The sequence below is a fragment of the Chiloscyllium plagiosum genome, unplaced genomic scaffold, assembly GCF_037043375.1.
Source record: "Chiloscyllium plagiosum isolate Xiang-an unplaced genomic scaffold, Cpla_swu_hap1 HiC_scaffold_1, whole genome shotgun sequence".
Taxonomy (NCBI): Eukaryota; Metazoa; Chordata; class Chondrichthyes; order Orectolobiformes; family Hemiscylliidae; genus Chiloscyllium; species Chiloscyllium plagiosum.
This window is the reverse complement of record NW_028270139.1, coordinates 45,396,210-45,417,357: the sequence shown is the minus strand read 5'-3', so window position 1 is coordinate 45,417,357 and position 21,148 is coordinate 45,396,210. Positions and strand designations below refer to the sequence as shown.

The following is a 21,148-nucleotide window of genomic DNA, read 5'->3' as shown; positions in this document are numbered from 1 at the left end:
CATTTCCTGTGTTTATCTTCGCAAATACTTTAACTTGTTCTGGGCATCTTTTAATCCAATTATGGACTCGCATCATTGCAATATTCCTTTCTGCTACATGCCCAGGAGCAACTGGCCCTCTGTCTTTGGCCATTTCTGTATTATCTTCTCTAGTTGCTTTAACTTCCCTCTAGGTGACAAAGCTTTCAGCTGTAGGGCTTTTTGTTAAAGACATTGCAGAAAATCCTCATGTATTTTTGAAGTGATTTTGCTGGTACTAATCTAGTAATTCATAAAGCAAATATTTTGCATAAAAGTACATGAAGATGGTAGGGACCTCACCTCTGAGCTAGGAAGTTTGAGTTCAAGTTCTACCTGCTCCAATGGTGTTTACTAACATCTCCAATGAGATTGATGAGAAAATATCTAAATGTTTAACTTGCATTGCTAGTAGCCTCATTTTTATTGAAGACGTGAATATTATTGTCAATTTGAAAATGTGATTAAAAACATTTATTGATTTATTCAAATTAAAAGCATGAAAACAATGGACAGTATACAATATATTATGTATCAGAATATTCTGGGAAATCACTTTTTATAATTTTACAGATCAGGTATGCTAGAAGTTGGTGTCGACAGGATCATTTCTCAAGTTGTGGATCCAAAGATAAATCACATATTCCGGCCTCAGGTTGAGAAAGCCGTACATGAGTTTTTAGCAACTTTGGATCAGAAAGAAGAGCCTACTGCTATGAGTCTTGTGCCGAACTCTGAGAAATCAGAGCCAACGACTCCAGGTACTACCTGAAAAAGTATGCTTCTTATTGTTTCATACAAAAGGTGGTTTTCAAAGATCTCCATTTGATTTACAGCACTTTTTATCACCTATCATTTTGATGAAATGTTATCATCTTGAGAGTTGAGAATTATGCTTTTCGTGTAAGCGGTTTCAAGAAAATGAAAAAATGAACTAAAAAAAAAACTGCAAATTATAGAGAGAGAAATAAGTGAAACATTGTATTTCTGGTGAACAGAGATGATGTCACCCATGCAGTTAAAAATGTAAACCAACCTTAGAGCAAAATGTTATCTTAGTGATTGAATTATATCTCCAATAATAATGCTTGTGCACAAAATTCCTGTCTGGTTTGCATTATTTTACAAAGATAACATAGTTCAACTGGTTCAGTCCAGAGAACCTTTCAGAATCTTGTGAATAAGCATTCCTATAACCAAAGTGTAATTATAGATGATGTTTCCATCTTTGAGTTAAACAGATTAATCTGGACTTTGCAATAAAAATAATGGTGATGCTATCATTGCTCATTGTTGTTAACAAGTAAATTGAGCATTTCTAGCATGGTTCAATGTGGAAATTATGGAGTTGCTATCTTAAGGTCTGTTCTTGGTCTTTTCAATCATCATTGAGAGGCTCAGCATTTAAATATATGGAAAGATGTGAATTTGGAGTAATTATGCTCTACATAGTCACAAAGCATGCCAGAAAAGGTTAGGTTTTGTCCATTCAAGTAAGTGCATTCTTCATGGTGTGATAAGTCTGACTGCGACGAAGATGCTTTACGTGTAATATTGATTGGAAGACTTTGTGGAAAAAGGAATTCATTCCAAGTTCTGTAACATAAGTGGAGTGGTTTTCCTTGAGGGTAATTGAAAGAAAAATAGACATTTGCATTTTTTTTTTAGAAGTAAAGCTTCCTAGAAATCTCAAAACTGGTGAAAACCACCTGTTTTGCTTCAGACTCTGTTAAGATTGGGTTTAAACAGTAACTGGCTTGAAAAGGTTTTTGTTTTACTTGAATCATTTGGAAACTGAGAACAAGGTGGGTTGGCTGAAAGCTTGCTGTTCATCTCTCCTAAGTAAGCTGTGTCTGCCAGGCGTCAGAGACACTTGTGCACATTTAGTGATTTGACAACACTTGCGAGAACATCAGAGCACCAGACTCTGGAAGATCTTAACAGTTTGTCTTTTTTGCCTTCAAGATCAACCCTTTAACTATTGTGTTTTTGTTTCAGAAACATTAACTTTACTTTCTGTGCACAGTTACAAGACCTGCTGAATTTCTCCAGCAATTTCAGTTTTTGTTTCAGATCTACAGCATCCGTAGTTCTTTGTTATATTTTGCCAGATAGCTGTTCCTTGCTAAAAAGTTTTTAATGCCCCTTCCATAGGTTACTTATTGCTGTGAGGCTCAACATCACCATTGGCAACAGACAGTTTTGTTTCTATGCCACCTAGTTTCATCAACTGTTGTAGCAACAGAGTGAAAAGCACAAGATGAGGCACATCTCTAGTCCTTCACCTTTTCCTGGGACTCTCTTTCCTTGCAAGCACAGAAACATGATGCAACCTTAAATGATGGTACCTGGTCATGATAGGCAGGAGAGCAAAAGGATAAGAGGCTTCTGTGTATTATTATGATTATGATAAATAATTGCTTGGAAAATGCAATAGGTGGTCTCCCTGTATTTAACTGAAGTTTCTACAGAATACAAGTCTAAGCGTTGTGTTTCAATTATGCTTTGTTTGCAATGCACAATATTCTGAACAAGTAAAATTATGTATATGTTGTGTTAAATTTAATTGGATCATTTCCGATACAATTGGATTACAATTAGTGTTTTCAACTTGCAGGTCTTTCGTCTACTGGTCCAAGTACAAGCAAAGCTGACGATGCTCTTTCTATTCTGGACACAATAACCTCACTTAATCAGGAAGCCAGTGCAGCCAGGTCTACAGTAGAAAATGCATCTAATAAGAATGGTGAAAAGAGCTCCAAGAAAAACCTTACTTCAGAATTCAAGTCTCAACAAAGTTTTGATTTGGGAATGGAGAAAGATCGCACTAATGAAGAGTTAGAAAAGCTTGCATTAGAAACCAAAATAGATGATGGAAGGATTTGTTCTAAGTCAGAAGGCTCAAATAACATTTTGATGCCTGCAAAGGATTTTGAGGAAAAAAATGCAACATCTGAGATCATAGAAGAATGTCTTGAAGATATGAATGCAATAAAGGACAAAATTGATAAGAAGGATGTTATAAGAAAGGATGAATATTCTGGATTTTCAAAGGAGGAAAGAAGAGGAAAGGGAAAAGAATATGAATCTATGAAATACATCACTGCGGCTCTAACCATTAAGCAGAAAGCCAAGGAAAACTTAAAGAAAGGTAGTGTGAATTCTTCATTGTAGTTTGCACTAGCAGACAATTTTAAAACTCTGCACATTTTGATTAATGTGCATGCAGCTATAACAGATAATCAGTAAAATACCAGTGAACACCTAGTAACTAAAGCATGCTTAAAATACAAGGGGATTAAAATATTGAGCTTTTTCCTTGAGTATTATTTTCGAGACTGAAAATTTTAAAAAGTTCACATTGAATGAATATATACAGAAAAATGAATTTGTCAAAATGATTTGTGAAACTTTGTACATATCCTTTGGTGGTCTTAAAGATGAGTCTTTCCTTTTCAAATGGATACTTACACTGCCAATACCTATCTCAAAATCTATCTTTCCCATGTACATAATATAGCTTTGCAAGGTGCTGCAAGCAAAATTGATAATTATTGACTAATATATCTACACTGATTATTTCTAACAAATAATTTTTACAATAATAAAATATTTCCAAACTGGGAATGTTTAGTTATTTCCATGTTAAACTACACAAAGAATTGTGAATAATATTTGAGATAGAGAGACAAATTTTGTGAGGCTATTTGATGTAGGTATGCTGCAAATAAATTAATAAAACTCCAGCAGTGGCACTAAGTGGATTTTGATGGCATCTGTCAAAGAATACTGAGAAAAGTTGTACTGGGAATGAGCTTTTAGCTTATCTTTCAAGCAGCTTTTGATATAAGATGTCTGATCGGTTGACAAAGTGACATGTCTGCTCAGGAGTTCATTCAGGACAGCTGACATGGTTTTGTGAAAGTCAATTTGTGACAAATTTAATGGAGTTCTGTAGGAATTAACAATCTATTAATGAAAGAAATGTCGTGGATAAAATGTCTGTGATTTTCGAAGGACGATTGAAGTGTGAAATATGAAGTTTGCTCATTAAAAATTAATCTGCACACTAATATAAAGGAAACATGATAGCCATCTGGATAAAGAGTTGGTTTAAAAAACAGAAACCAGATCAGCGATTAATGAATATTTTTAACATTGGAGAAATGTAAAGATAATGAAACCTGATCATCAGCGTTTAACTAATTTTTCTATATAAGTAATCTAGACCTGGATCTCGGGAGCACAAAATTAATTTGTGCACATTGAAATTTGCTTAATTTTAAAGTGATAAATTGATTAAGAGGTAGGTAACCCCACAGTGAAAATAAATTACTACACATTTTTGAAAATAAAAGGCATGAAAGTCTGCAGAAGAGATTCAATAAAAATATCAATTATGTTTCATTAAACAGAAATTCACTTACAATTCACATTTAAAACTAAATCTTTAATTTGGTTTATCTACTTTCTTTGCATGTATTCATCACCATCCACCTTTTTTAATATGCCACTCACGTCTTTCTGATGTGGGAGGGGTTTTTTTATACTAGTCTGTTTCTGCTTCTGAGATGTTCATCTCAGCTCCATGCTTTGCCACATGTCTTTTATATGATAACTTATCCCATGCTTTTAAATACTCATACAAGCTACATTCATTGTATTTTTTATAATATCTACTACTGCAAGTGATTCTGTTAAATTGTTCATACTTGACCTGCAGTTTAGAAATCTATGCTAACTGTCCCCTGAATAACTAATTGACCTATAATTTTCTGGTTCTATATTTTGCTCATTATGACGAGTAATAGCAGGCATTCTGCAATTCTTGATGTCCATTTTGTACACTTAGTTCTTCTATAATGGAATGGTTGTGTTCTTGTGCAACCTCGCATTATGGAAAAATCACACTTTAGAAACAGTGCTTAAAGTGTTGTTGATGTAATCGCGTTACAACTAGAACGTGTTTTAAAAGTTTGTGCTTTAGAAACTGTGTCCCCAATTCGTCAATCACATTACAGAGAATTCACGTTAACAAAACAAGCATTATAGTGGAAAGGCCTGTATTCCATAAACTACTTGAAAATTCTAGCTGGAGCCTCCATTATATCTTGGGATGGTAGATGTAAATCCAAGTTCCTGTAATTTGTCTGTATGAACATGAGCCTCCTGTATTAGATGTACACGCACCTCTGACAATTCTCCAACATTGTATCACACAACTGTGTAAAAAGCTAGTATTTCATTTCAGTCATTGCCTCTTGCTGAAACTCACTTTATGTCCATTGTCTTTTAATTGACCTACCCATATTGGACATCCTCTGCATATTTAGTTACTTTGTAAGATGAATAGAGTGGGGGAAGCGATGGCCTAGTGGTATTATTGCTGGACTGTTAATCTAGAGGCCCAGATAATGTACTAGGGACCAGGGTTAGATTCCCACCACAGCAGATGGTGGAATTTGAATTCAGTAAATATTTGGAATTAAAAATCTAACAATGACTCATGAGTCGCATTGCTGATTGTTGGGACAATCCCATCTGGTTTAGGGAAGGAAACTGCCGTCCTTACCTGGTCTGGCTTACATGCAACTCCAAGCCACAACAATATGGTTGACTCTTGACTGCCCTCTGGGCAATTTGGGATGGGCAATAAATGGTGCCTAGCCAGCGACCCCCTCATCCCATGAATGATAAAGAAGTAAAACTATATTTTAATATTTCAGAATCATGACTGGTTGCAATACCAATATAATACATTGTCTGTACTCCACTCCAGGAAGGTGGTTTACAGGTACGGTCGATTACAGTTTTTAAAAAATTTAGTTGAGAGAAAGATAAAGTATGGGACAAAACTGTCCAGTAGAATTTTTTTGGAAATTAGTTTCTAAGAGAAATTTCACATTTTTGGAATTTTAAAGCTAAACTACATTGTCATTTTTCAGAATATTCTTTTGAGGATTCTGATTTTGAAGGCCTTAGCGACATCACTGTAAGTTCAGTCCATACCAGTGATCTGTCGTCTTTTGATGTGGATGATGATGAAGAGGAGGAGGGTGAAATTGCAGCTTCTGACAGCACTGAAGACAACCAAGAACAAAGTTCAGAAGGTACTGCATCTATTTTCAATAACTTGTGTCATTCATCAGATTTATTGTGAGCCAAGATGAACAAAAAATTAAGCTATGTAGTCACATTGTATAATTTATTTATTTCAGATAATTTATTTCACATTCAGTGTCAGATTCATGAACACTAGCCTCCAAAAGTTAATATTTTAGCTGTAGATCATTCTTCAAAACTGAAAATTAAAATATAAGAAAGGCGTTAAATACTAGTTATTTTAGTCCCAGCTTGTTATTGAGTATCTGTTTTGAGGACTATGCAAAGCTGAATCAGTTTATGTTGAAATAACGTGCGTGTAGTCTCCTTTTTCTGAGTTTATTATTTGAATATTACATAAATTTGAAAGTAAAATTGCAAAACTGGTTTAAAAGTCACCTTACTTTGAAAACATGTTAGATCTTATAAGGAACTACTTAATATGTAATGTACTTTGTGTCAAAGTAAGTCTTGCTTAGATTCACCACTTGGGTTAAAAAAGCAGAAAAGTTTTGCTAATACCAAAAGGAGAGTCATTAAGGAAATTTCGTATCATCAACATTTTACATCTAGAAAGATATGACATCAAATAATGACAGCGCAGAATGACTCCATTTGATCTGTTGGATCTGTGCTGGCTTTCTATAAGTCCAATTTATAATTCCACTCGCTGCCCCTCTGCCAGAAATCTGCACTTTTCTCTCTTTCAGATGTTTATCCTGTTCTCTTTTTTGAAAGCCACAGCTGAATTTGTCTCCAACACCTTTTCAAGAAGTGCATTCTATTTTATAACCACACATTGTACTAAAAAGGCCATTCCTCTTATTGTCTTTGGTTCTTCTGCCAGCCACTTTAAATTTAATGACATCTGGTTCCTGTTCCTTTTGTCAATGGGAATAGTTTCTTTCTACCTTGTCTTTATGGCCCTTCATGATCTTCATCAAATCTATAAAATATCCACTTCTCTAAAGATAACCATCCCAAATTTATCAGTTTATCGACATAACTGGAGTTTCTCATCCCTCGAACTATCTTTTCTGCATCTTCTAAAAACATTCGCATCCTTCCCAAAGTCTGGTGCCCAGAAGTGAAAGCAATGCCTCAGTTAAGGCAAATCAATCTTTTATAAACATTCATTCCAATGGTTTTGTACTCTGTTGACTTTATAAATTATGGATCCTGTCTGTTTATGAACTCAGGAACCTATTCTGCCATCTGTGGTTATTTTTGCACATATGCCCATAGGTTTCTCTGTTCCTGCACCCCCTTTACAATTGTGCCTTTAGTTTATATAGTTTCTCCACATCTTTCATATCCAAATATGTCACTTTACATCATCTGCATTAAATTGCAACTCCCATGAATCTGGTCATTTCATCAGCCGGTTTAGCTTTGAATTCTTTTACTATCCATCTCACAGTTTAGTACTTTAACTTTTGTGTCATCTGTAAATTTTGATATTGAACCTTGTACTCCCAAGTTTAAATCATTGATAAATACAGAATAACAATGATCTTAATACTGAACTCTGGGAATCCCTTGTGTACCTACCTTCAATTGCTGAAGCAACCATTTGTCAATGCTATTCCTTTTCATTTTGCGAACTTTGTTTCCTTTATATTCCATGTGCTAGTGTTAACCCTAACCCTAACCTTATCGCTGAAAACCATATTGTTTGGGACTTCATTGAACACTATTTGCAAGTTCATTGACATCATGTTAACTGCATTACCCCCTCTGTTTCCTCAGCACAAGAATATTTTAAAACTTAGTCAAGTTATTTAAGCATTAGGTTATTAAAATAATTAGAATATTTTGTGACTAAGAATTACTTTGGGTAAGTACCTCAACTGTTTTCATAACCAAATAAAATGTTTTTTTTAAATCTAACTTTTTTTGGAATAAATAAAGCACTCAAAACAGCAACTTTCACGCATTTTATTTCTTGCTGTCAAATTTGTGCAGGCTCTTGTTAGACAGCATTTAGAAGATATTTCTACTGTATGGAGAGACTAGGACTATAGGTACAGCCTCAGTGAATGGAAAATCTTTTAGAACTGAGACGTGACAGAATTTCTTCAACCAGAATATGGTGAATCTGTGGGACTCATTGAGTGTCTTTAGGATAGGTTCTTAATTAGTAATGGGGCAAAGTCAGGTGAATGAGTTTGAGAAACATTTCAGCTATACTTGAATGGTAGAGCAGACTCGTGGGCTGAATGGCTTAATTCTGCTGCTATAGTTTATGGTGTTGTGGCATCTGAAAACCAAAAATGTCCTTCATCTGAACAATATTTGGTCCTGAGGCTTTTGTACTAACGATTCCAAACTGCATACTCCATCTGCTAACTTGATGTCCACTCATTTGACGTTTCTGTATCTTTTCGCTGCATTTTTTTTCTAAACTTGCTTTGTTTTCTCAACTAACTTGGGGTACATTAGAATTGGTTTCTGCCTGTAAGGGGCCAATGTTTGCTTTAATGAGACTTATTCTTTTTATCGACTCATTAAAAACTCTTTCAATCGATATTTATATACCTTGCTAGTTTGGACTCATTCTTTATACCCCCTTTCAACATTTGGGCACCCTTTGCTGGCTTTGAAAAGACTGAACCATCAGACTTTATAATCTTTGTAACAATGTAAGCTTCGACCTTCAACTAGTACTGTCTTTAACTTTGTGTGAAGGCAAAGATGGATCTTTTGTACTGATGGGCTGAATGGCCTGCTTCCACACTCTAAGGATTCTAAGATATGTACACTATCTGTCCTCTCCTCAATAATCTGTTGAGTTGATCATGAACTTTATAGAATCAATTTTGCATGTGCAGCTGCCAATAGAAAGCAAAAGCATATTGAGAGTACAGATTAGTGTATAAAATTTCAATTTTCACATTAAATAGTAGCAGATAGCACATTTGCACATGAAATTAAATCTCTCAAATATCCTTAAAGAACGATACTGTGGTATGTTGTGTGTTTTAGACATACTGCATCAGTAATTATATATAAGCAAGAATGCCAAATCATTTACTACTTAAAAATAAGTTTCAAGTTGTTAGATACGTAAATAATTTGATGTCACAAATCATTAGCGAGGGACACCCGAAATTAAGCACGCACTGAAACAAGCAGCATGTCTAAAGAAAGTGTTCACTGGGAGCAATTTCAGTATAAAACAGCGTGCTGCTCTGTGTTCATCCATCTCATGAGTATGGTATATTGTTCTGAGTCGTCAGGAAACTGAAGAAAAAAATAAAGTAAATAATTTTGGGCAGGTTTTGATCAAATATTATCTTTATTTAGAAAAAGATACTAAGTTGGAAACAAACGAGGAACAAAAGGAGGGACGAGCAAAACCCGTGCGACATCCATACATCCACAAACCGTTTTTATATTCAAAGTATTATAGTGATTCAGATGATGAAGAAACAGTAGTTCAGCGTCGACAGTCAATCGTAAGTTTGAGCTATTGCTTATTCCTGTTGCTAGTTTGAAAGTTTATACTTTGAATTGGAGGTTGTGGAATGAATGAGATAATTCAATGAAGTGGTTGACGTTTGTATTTTAGTTTTATGCTACTGGTATGTTAGATAATTGACTTTGAATTTACTGGCTTTGAGCTCAACTTGTTGCAGACCTAGAGAGGTTTGCTAATTTTTTATTTTATTTGTTAGAAATTTGGTTATTGCACTGTCATGTTAAATTATTCTCAGCCACTTACTTTGCAGACAAGGATTCTAATTTAACAAAAACAGAAAAGTATTGGGAAGTGCGGAACAGGTTTGGTAGATCTGTGAAGAAGGGAATAGTGTTGTGATTTCAGGTTGGAAGGCTAGGGAGGTTAGCTGATGAAAAGTGGTGCAAGGCAAAAATGTGTGTCAATGGATCACAACACAAAGGGACAAGTAAGGAAATGAATGATGTGTCTAATAGAGATATAAAAGTAAATATCAAAGTTATCACCAACAGCTACGATAAGATAAAAAATAGGGCAGAAATTATGATCTAAAATTGTTGAAATTGATATCTGGCCCAGATGGATGTAAAATGCTTCATTGAAAGATGAGATGCTGTTCCTTAAGATAAAGGACGAGTTCAGAATGGAAAGAAGAATCAAAATGGCAATGGCCAGAAGCCCATGGTTATGCTTTGGGCTGAACACAGCATCCCTTTTGTTCTCTTCTCTTGCTGTACCCACTTTTCTGTCTTTGTACTTGCTTAAAACTTGTTACATCTCTAGGTTTTTCCAATCAAAAGATATTAGACCTAAAAAGTTAACTGTGCCACTTTGCATGGATATTTTCTGAGAAATTTCCAGCATTTTCTGTTTTTATTTGATTTATAGCTTCTGTGCTGTTTTCTTTGGCATTTTATCTGTTCCTCTTTGAGATGACAATTGTGAACTTCACTTGTCATCTGTGACTTATTTCTCATTGCATAACTGAAAAATATTTGGAAAGTAATGCCGGGATATTAATCTAGGATTGTGCAAACTGAAGTATGGGAACCACAAAATAAGTGCTTTCTTCATACCAATCTAATGTCATCAGGAACCAGCTAAATTATACTAGATATATTTAATTTAAAACTTATTTATGTTTTAGCTTAAAATGCTGAACATTGCCACGTTACTGGTTTCACTTTTAACAAGTTTGGAATATAAGTCCAAATCCATTCATAGGAAAACACCTTCGCCACTTACCGTGCAAGGCATGAATCTTAAGTAGCAAGTACAATATAAGCCAATACTGAAATATCCAAAGATAAGATAAAAACAGTTGGCAGCCATGCAACAAGCACAGCTATGAGCAGAATTTGAGCTTAACTGGCAGTTCTCACCCATAACTGAAAGCTATGTATTGTGCACACTAGAAGTAATTGAAATGCTGTTATTATCTTTTTACATAGGCTAAAGAGAAAGCAGAACGGTTACTTAGACGGCAGTGGAACAGGGAGAGAAGAGATGATAAGCACAAACAGGTGGAAACTGATAAAGACAGACCACCGGAGGAGAGATGCAGTGATGAAGAACGTCACCACACACTGCAAAAAGGTAGTTAACTCTTTAATTCAAAGTTGCAAATGCATAGCATTTGCAGTCAGACATTAAGTAGTTATTTTGTGTTTCCCAAATGATTTAATCCAGTTTAATATGTTTTTCTTAACAAAATCTTTCGTAGAATCCTAGAGTTGTACAGCACGGAAAGGGACCCTTCGGTCCAACTCCATCCATGCTGACGAGATACCCTACGTGAATCTAGTCTCATTTGTCAGCAATTGGCCCATATCCGTCTACACCCTTCCTATTCACCGATCCACCTACATGTCTTTTAAATGTTATAATTTTATCAGCCTCAAACCACTTCCTCTGGCAGCTCATTCCATACATGCGCTACTTTCTTGGTGAAAAAGTTGCCTTTGAGGTTCCTTTTAAATCTTTCCCCTCTCATCTTAAACCTATGCCCTCTAGTTTTTGGACTCCCCACCTCTGGGGAAAAGGCCTTGACTAGTTCACCCTATCCAAGTCCCTCATGATTTTATAAATTCCTATAAACGTCATCCTTCTGACGCTCCAGGGAAAATACCCCAAGCCTATTCAGCCTCTCTAAAGCTCACACCTTTGCAACATCCTTGCTATAGCAGGGAGACCAGAATTGCACACAGTATTCCAAAAGTGGCCTAACCTATGTTCCATACAAGGAGAAAGTGACGACTGCAGATGCTGGAGATCAGAGCTGAAAATGTGTTGCTGGAAAAGCGCAGCAGGTCAGGCAGCATCCAAGGAACAGGAGAATCGACGTTTCGGGCATAAGCCCTTCCTGAAGAAGGGCTTATGCCCGAAACCTCGATTCTCCTGTTCCTTGGATGCTGCCTGACCTGCGCTTTTCCAGCAACACATTTTCAGCTATGTTTCATACAACCTTAACATGACTTCCCATTTCCCATAATCCATGCACAGACCAATAAATACAAGCATACCAAATGCCCCCTTCATTATCCTGTCTACACAAGAACCTCAATTATCCAAACGAGATGGGCAGGCACTATTTCGTTCAGATAATTGATTATTCGGTTAATTGATTCAATGCCTCTCCTCTGGGGTTCAGAGTTTTCTGAAGCTTCCTTTTTCCTAGATCTGCCTGCCTTGCTCCCCCTCGGGGTTTGTTTCTGAGCAGACACACACTTGTGTGTGAGGGGCCTGCAGCACTGCCGAAGCGCCCCCCCCCGCCCCCAATCAGTTCAATGGGCTTGACACAACGAGCGCTTGCTAAGTCCACTCCCCATTCAGGAGACTAGGCCGCAGCACACCGTGCGTTAAGAAACTATGAACCTGCACTCAATTACAATGTATGTAGTCAAACTGTTTAGGAATTCTTACCTTCAAAAGTGTACCCAGATGCATGTATTCTCATGAGAGAATTCCCTCCATGTATCCATCTGTGATATCAGTCACCCCCATCAGACTGGCTAAAGACTCTGGAATAAATTGAATGCGTCAACCAGTGTTGAAAACATTTTCCTTGCTGATTAGTTAGAACTATATGGAAATTAATTTATAGTCATGTTTATCAACATTTACAGGTCTTTTGTTATCATGATTTGATGCAAAATATTCCTGTTAGTGGTGTCTGTAAACTTGTAAACATTTTATCAATTTCTTGTCTGTGCAAACAGGTTATATAGAATGTTTCTAAAATGGCATTAAGCAATGTACTTCCATGTTCTTAGCTGAAAACCAAGTATGTAAGGCTAATATGCTAAGAACTGCAATTTGGTTCTTTGACATTGTGATTCTTCAATGTTAGCATTTGGTCTTGCGTATTTATTAAATTTTGGGTCTTTAAAGTGTCTGAAGATTAAATTCTAATTATTTTTATTTTCTCTCTCCCTTAATATTTATTCCAGGTGTTGGCAGTAATTCAGATGTTGTGATGAATTCATGGAAAATGCAACAGTCAACAGCCCTAAATTCTAAAGTAAATAAAGCAACATTGAAAGAACAAAGGGTCTTAGAGAAAAAAGTGGCATTAAGAAGAAAAAGAAAACGAGATTTAAGGTATGGTAATTCCTCGGGCATTGTCTGAGGAAGCATATTTCCTTGGATAACTGATAAAATGACTCGTAATGTACATGACCTATGTTAGCCTGCAGTATCCCAGAATCATTCCATTGCAAAAAGAGGCCATTTGGTCCATCATGCAACTCACCATTTGGATACAAAATTGGCTTGAAGGTAGGAGACAGGTTGGAGGGTTGCTTTTCAGACTAGAGGCCTGTGATCAGCGGTGTGCTGCAAGCATCGCTGCTGGACCCACTGCTTTTTGTCATTTATGTAAATAATTTGGATTTGTTATGAAGATGTGAGTGTACCTATAAGAGAGTTAAAAGCTGCAGAACTACTGGACGCAGCACCAAGTGTTCTTAATAAGGCAACAGTGTAACATGGGGTCGGGCAACTCGATTAGTTCGTCGCCTGGAGACAAAAACAAATTTGAATTTGGCCAATCAGTTTAAATTATACTCCAAAAAAAATACCAGTTTCCAATCCTGTTTGAATTGAGTATATTGACAATCTTAAAAACCAGTAACACAATCCGATGTCCTGGGGTATAAGACTGGGGGAAAATTGAACGGTTGAGGGGAGTACGGTCAAGTCCTAGCATGTAACAGACTGCTTGAAAAGAATATCCCTCTTAAAAGTACCTTTTCGATCAGTAACCTGTGACACAGAAATTCCTAACAAGGAGAAAATAAGACTCAGGAAGATCCGAAGACAAGAACCTACAGCTGCCTCGTTTTGAGATAAGAAGTCTTGTTTTATAAATCTTAATTGAGAGTTTTATCAGGCTAGTCTTGTAGAAGGGAAGATAGATTAGAGAAAGAAATTGTAAGTAGTGGTTCATTAATTATTCTCTGTCATACTTCAAGAAATAAAGTTGTTAATGTTAACTTTACACAGTTCTTGGGGCCGCTCAAATTTTTACAGATTACTGCATGTGATAAATCGTTTCTGTGTTGCTGGTTTTAAAATTAAGCAGGAGAGTTTACCCCATGTCGTAACAGATGTGAATATAGGAGGTATGGTTAGTAAAATTGGTGGTGTCATGGACAACGAAGAATGTTACCTCAGAGTGCAAGGAACCTTGATTAGATGGGCCAAGAAGTGGCAGGTGGAGTTTAATCTCGATAAAAGTGAGATGCTACATTTTGTTAGGCAAATAAGGGCAAGACTTATACATGTAATGGTAAGGCCCTGGGGATTGTTGCCGAAGAAATAGATCTTGGAGCAGAGGTTCATATTCGTTGAAAGTGGAGTTACAGGTAGACAGGATAGTGAAGAAGGCGTTTGGTACACTTGCCTTTATTGGTCAGTGCATCAACTGTAGGAGTAAGGAGATCGTGTTGCAGCAATAACTAGATTATGGGTTAGGCCATTTTGGAATACTGTGTGCAATTCTGGTCTCTCTGCTGTACGAAAGATGTTGTGAAACTTGAAGGGACAGAAAAGATTACAAGGATGTTGCTAGGGAGAGGATGAATAGGCTGGGGCTGTTTTCCCTGGAGCGTCTGAGGCTGAGAGGTGACCTTTATAGACGTTCATAAAGTCATGAGAGGTCTGGATAGGGTGCATTGTCAAGGTCTTTTCCCAGGGTAGGGGAGTCCAAAACTAGAGGGCATAGTTTTAAGGTTAGAGGGGAAAGATTTAACAGAGACCTAAGGCCCAACGTTTTCATGCAGAGGGTGGTGTGTGTATGGAGTGAGCTTCCAGAAGGTGTAGTAGAGGGTGGTACAGTTACAACATTTGAAAGAGCATCTGGATGGGTACATGAATAGGCTGGGTTTAGAGGAGTATGGGCCAAATGGGACTAGATTAGTTTAAAACATCTGTTCGGCATGGACGAGTTGGACTGAAGGGTCTGTTTCCGTGCTGAACATCTCTACAACTCTATGACGATATCTGTCTCAGCTCAGATAACATTCTGTCTGTGTGCCCTTCTCTGCCTTTGCTTCCTAACCCTGAATATTGTATTTATTTAAATAAACATCTAATGGCTCTCTGCCTCCACCATACATTTAGGTGTCATGTTTCTAATGGTAATAGCCCAGTTTTTTCTTTCATTTATGGGATGTGGGCGTCGCTGGCTAGCAGAGTTTTGCCCGTCCCTCAATGCTGTTGAGAAGGTGGTGATGGTGAGCTGCCTTCTTGAACCGCTGCAGTCCATGTCCTTTTAGGTTGATACGCAATGCCATTAGGAATCATTTAATTTCCCTCAACCAGTTTTGTATCGTGTTGTTCCAATGCTGTTTGTTCCATGAGCTAAATTTTTCTGACAAGTCTGTTGTGTGGCACTGTGTCGAATTCCATGTACACCACATTGCCTGATTTTAGATTCTTGATTACCAAGGATTTAGAACATTATAAGCAGGAATGTAGAACAAAGGTTACATCAGCCATGTTCTTAATGAATAGTGGAGCAAGCTTCAAGGGTGGAATAACGTATTCTTGTTCCTTGTTCGTACATATGCCAGTATTAGCCTCATCGATTTTCTCCATAACCTCTTCAAAAGAGCTTATCAAATTTATGCTAGCTCTTTCTGATTAACCCACATTTTTCCACGTGGCTATTAATTCTAATCCAAATAATTGGTTAGGATACGTTAGCCTTGGAGGGAGTACAACATAAGTTTGCAAGAATATTACCTGGACTTCAGGGGTTAAATTATAAGGAGCAGATATGCAAGTTAGGTCTATTTTCTCTAGAATTTAGAAGGTTTAGGGTCAAAGTCGACAATGTAAGTAACCGGTGGTAGATATTAAAATTAGAATCCCTGCAGTATGGAAACAGACCCTTCGGCCCAACACGTTCACACCGACCCTCCGAAGAGTAATCCACCCAGACCCATTCTCCTACCCTAAATTGACTAATGCACCTAACCTACACATCTCTGAACACTTCAGGCAATTGCTCATGGCCAATTTACCTAACCTGCACATCTTTGGATTGTGGAAGGAAACTGGAGCACCTGGAGTAAGTCCATGCAGTCACAGGGAGAATGTGTAAAGTCCGCATAGACAGTTGCGTGAGGCTGGAATCGAACTCGGGTCCCTGGTGCTCTGAGGCAGCAGTGCTAACCACTGAGCCACCGTGCCACCCTATTTCCACTGGTTAGGGATTCTAGAACTAGGGAGCATAGCCTGAGATTTAGGGTCAGACCATTTAGGAGAGATGTTTGGAAGCACCTCTACACACAAAAGACAATAGAGATTTGGAACTCTCTTCCACAAAAGGCAGTAAATGCTGAATCAGTTATTTTGAAATCTAAGGTTGATCAATTTTTTCTTAAACATTATAAGAGATATGAGCCAAAGGCAGCTGTGTGGAATTAAGCCACAGATCAACCAAGATCTCGTTGAATGCTGGAACAGGCTGCTCCATTTAATTTAACTGCATTTGAACTAGTTACATTTTAACTGTAAATTAGACTGTCGGAATGGATGAGATATAATAAGCATGAAAAAGATAGCTAGAGCACTTTTCAACAGTTAAAAGTGATTTAGTTTTGAAATTGTAAAAAGGAATAAAAACTGAAGACTTAATAAGCTGGTGGCAAAAGAGGTAAGCTTAGAAATTTCATTTTTAGCTCAATCATTTTAACATTTAATTTAGAACATAGAACAGTACAGCACAGAACAGGCCCTTCAGCCCACAATGTTGTGCTGACAATTGATCCTCATGTAAAGTAAACCTAATGTACAAACCCTCAAAGTTCTGTGACCATATGCATGTCCAGCAGTCTTTTAAATATCCCCAGTGACCTTGCTGCTTTAACTGCTGCTGGCAGCGCATTCCATGCTGTCTCAACTCTCTGCGTAAAGAACCCGCCTCTGCTATCCCCTCTATACTTTCCGCCAAACAGCTTAAAACTATGACTCCTTGTGTTAACGATTTCTGCCCTGGGAAATAGTTTCTGGCTATCAACTCTATCTATGCCTCTCATTATCTTGTACATCTCAGTTAGGTCCCCTCCCTTCCTTTTTTCCAATGAAAAAAGTCCGAGCTCAGTCAACCTCTCTTCGTAAGATAAGCCCTCCATTCCAAATAGCATCCTGGTAAACCTCCTCTGAACCCTCTCCAAAGCATCCACATCTTTCCTATAATAGGGCGACCAGAACTGGACACAGTATTCCAAGTGTGGTCGAACTAAAGTTTTATAGAGCTGCAACAAGATCTCACGGCTCTTAAACTCAATCCCCCTGTTAATGAAAGCCGAAACACCATATGCTTTCTTAACAACCCTGTCCACCTGGGTGGTAATTTTAAGGGATCTATGTACCTGTACACCAAGATCCCTCTGTTCCTCCACACTGCCAAGAATCCTGTCTTTAATCCTGTACTCAACTTTCAAGTTTGACCTTCCAAAATGCATCACTTCGCATTTATCCAGGTTGAACTCCATGTGCCACCTCTCAGCCCATCTCTGCATCCTGTCAATGTCACGCTGCAGCCTACAACAGTCCTCTATACTGTCAACGGCACCTCCAACCTTTGTGTCGTCTGCAAACTCACTAACCCATCCTTCAATCTCCTCATCAAAGTCATTAATAAAAATTACAAAGAGTAGAGACCCAAGAACAGAGCCCTGTGGAACACCACTCAGCACTGACTTCCAGGCAGAATATTTTCCTTCCACTACCACTCGCTGTCTTCTGTCGACCAGCCAATTCTGTATCCAGACAGCTAAATTTCCCTGTATCCCATTCCTCCTGACCTTCTGAACGAGCCTACCATGGGGAACCTTATCAAATGCCTTACTGAAGTCCACATACACCACATCCACCGCTCGACCCTCATCAACTTGTCCAGTAACATCCTTGAACTCAGTAAGATTTGTGAGGCATGACCTGCCCCTCACAAAGCTGCGCTGACTGCCTTTAATCAAGCCATGCTCTTCCAGATGGTCATAAATCCTATCCCTCAATCCTTTCTAACACCTTGCTGACGACAGACGTGAGACTGACTGGTCTGTAATTGCCGGGGATTTCCCTATTTCTTTTCTTGAAGAGAGGAATTACATTTGCCTCCCTCCAGTCCTCAGGTACGACTCCGGTGGAGAGCGAGGATGCAAAGATCTTCGCAAGCGGCGAAGCAATCACATTTCTCGCCTCCCATTTGCCGAGGACAAATCTGGTCTGGCCCTGCCAACTTGTCAATCTTAATGTTTGTCAAAATATTCAGCACATCAGCTTCCTCAATCTCTATCCGTTCCAGCATGCTTACCTGCTCCTCAATGGTTTAATTCACTACAAGGTTCTTTTCTTTTGTAAAGACAGAAGCAAAAAACTCATTTAGGGCTTCCCCTACCTCCTCAGGCTCTATACACAAGTTCCCTATACTATCCCTGATCGGCCCAACTCTTTCTTTGATCATTCTCTTATTCCTCACATACATGTAAAATGCCTTTGGATTCTCCCTAATCCTTCCTGCCAAGCCTTTTTCGTGCCCCCTCCTGGCTCTCCTTAGACCATTTTTGAGCTCCTTCCTCGCCTGCTTGTAATCCTCTTGAGCTGAGCAAGACCCTTGCTTCCTCCACCTTACATAAGCTGCCTTCTTCCTTTTGACGAGAAGCTCCACCGCTCTCGTCATCCAAGGTTCCTTTATCTTACCCCTTCTTACCTGTCTCAGAGGAACACATTTGTGCATCACTCGCAACAACTGTTCCTTAAACAGTCTCTACATGTCTATAGTGCCCTTTCCAGCGAACAATTGCTCCTAGTCCATGCTTCCCAACTCACGTCTGATAGTATCATAGTTTCTTTTTCCCCAATTAAATATCCTCCCATTGTGCCTGCCTCTCTCCTCCATAGCTATGAAGAATGTGAGGCAGTTGTGGTCACTATCACCAAAATGCTCTCCCACTGCAAGAAATGGCACCTGCCCGGCTCATTGCCGAACACCAAGTCCAAAATGGCCTCTCCCCTCACCAGTCTGTCAACGTACTGAGTTAGGAAACCCTCCTGAACACACCTTACAAAAACAGCTCCTTCCAAACCATCTGCTCGAAGGAGGTTCAATCAATATTGGGAAAGTTAAAGTCACCCATTACAACAACTCTACTACATTCACACTTTTCCAAAATCTGCCGACCTATGCTTTCTTCAATCTCCCTGCTGCTATTGGGGGGCCTGTAGTAAACCCCTAATGAGGTGGCTGCTCCCTTACTATTCCTAATTTCCACCCATACTGACTCAGTCGGCAGACCCTCCTCGACAATGGTAACTTCTGTAGCTGATTAGCAGTGCTACACCCCCTCCTCTTTCTCCCCCCCCCCTCCCTATTCTTTTTAAATGTTCTAACCCTGGAACATCCAGCAACCATTCCTGCCCCTGAGAAACCCACGTCTCTGTTATGGCCACATCGTCATCATAGCACCAGGTACTGATCTATGGTCTAAGCTCATCACTATTATTCCTGATACTCCTTGCATTAAAGCAAACACACTTTAACCGATCCCTTGGTTCATTCCCAGGAAATTCCTTCCCACTGGCTGCGCTAACTCTTGCTATTGCCTCATCTCCATCAGCTCTCACCACCGGTATATAGCTCAGGTTCCCACCCCCCCGCCGTACTAGTTTAAATCCTCCTGAACAACTCGAGCAAACCTTCCACCCAGGGCATTGGTCCCCTTCTAGTTCAGGTGCAACCCATCCTTCATGTACAGGTCCCACCTTCCCCAGAAGGCATTTAATATTGTGCTGTTGCTGTTTACATTTGGGCAAGATTGTAATTGGAATATGATTAGATTAGATTACTTAGATTAGCTTACTTACAGTGTGGAAACAGGCCCTTCAGCCCAACAAGTCCACACCGACCCGCCGAAGCGCAACCCACCCTGACCCATTCCCCAACATTTACCCCTTCACCTAACACTATGGGCAATTTAGCATGGCCAATTCACCTAACCTGCACATTTTTGGATTGTGGGAGAAAACCGGAGCACCCAGAGGAAACCCACGCAGACACGGAAATGTGCAAACTCCACACAGAGTCACCTGAGGCGGGAAATGAACCCAGGTCTCTGGCGCTGTGAGGCAGCAGTCCTAACCACTGTGCCACCATGCCACCCATTATATGTAGAAGAACCTTAGAAATGCCTGAAACTAATACAATTCCTATGCAAAATTGAATTGCAAACTTGTTGGATCTCTCCACAGTGGCTGACTGAACTACTGAGTGTTTTCAGTATTTTGTATGATTTGTTTTGATGTCTAGCATCTGCTTTTTATTTGATTTAATGACTGATAAGGCTATTTTTAAATCCCTCTATTTCAGGGCCCCCTTTGTTAAATTGCATCATTAAATGAAAAATGATCTGCCGATATTTGATTTCTTTTAGTCATAATGTTTTAACGTCACTTTTTTCTGCAGAACTCTATCAGAGGATCTTGTCTTGCATGAAGATCGGAAAAGAAAGCGTGCACAGCCAGAAGATTTTAAAGAGAGACAGATTAAAACGGAGGTAGTGTATGACAGCAAATTATCATTTAGCATATTTGAAATAATTAGTTTTACTGTAGTGTGTGACAGTTAACAATTATAATATTGCAGCTTAAATTAAATATGAAAATACATTCCTTGTATCAAGAATATATGTACTACAGGTCCTGACATTAAGTGCGAAAAGTTGTTTCGTTCTACAAAGTAGAAATTGATGATTGATTAGTTTAAAGGATAATGTATACTTACTACTGAAAATGGAGTGCATTACATGACATAAATTGAAGAAACATTTGAATTTTGATCTTTCTTGCTTTTGAAAGATTACTTCTATTGTCTTGTTTGTATGCAATAGAGTAATTCGGCCAGCTTCTTTGAACACTGATGCATAATCATTTTTCTGCACTATTACAGTTTGATCATTTAAAATAAGTAGTTTTCATTTCAATGCTAATCTTTATTATACGTAAAAATTGGACAGGTAATTCCATTCAATTTAGTGTTTGTAAAAATTGAGCTGATTGCTT

General features: G+C 38.3%; 1 protein-coding gene across 2 annotated transcripts in view; it reads left to right on the top strand.

Moving 5' to 3' along the window:
- The window catches only part of bod1l1 (biorientation of chromosomes in cell division 1 like 1), a 67,312-nt gene that overhangs the window by 21,040 nt on the left and 25,124 nt on the right, over positions 1-21,148 (top strand). For both annotated transcript variants that reach the window (XM_087986573.1, XM_087986581.1), the window contains exons 3-9: positions 592-779; positions 2,636-3,169; positions 5,964-6,128; positions 9,427-9,578; positions 11,032-11,176; positions 13,030-13,180; positions 20,553-20,643. In XM_087986573.1, coding sequence (XP_087842699.1) covers positions 592-779; positions 2,636-3,169; positions 5,964-6,128; positions 9,427-9,578; positions 11,032-11,176; positions 13,030-13,180; positions 20,553-20,643 — 1,426 coding nt within the window. The remainder of the gene's footprint in view (positions 1-591; positions 780-2,635; positions 3,170-5,963; positions 6,129-9,426; positions 9,579-11,031; positions 11,177-13,029; positions 13,181-20,552; positions 20,644-21,148) is intronic.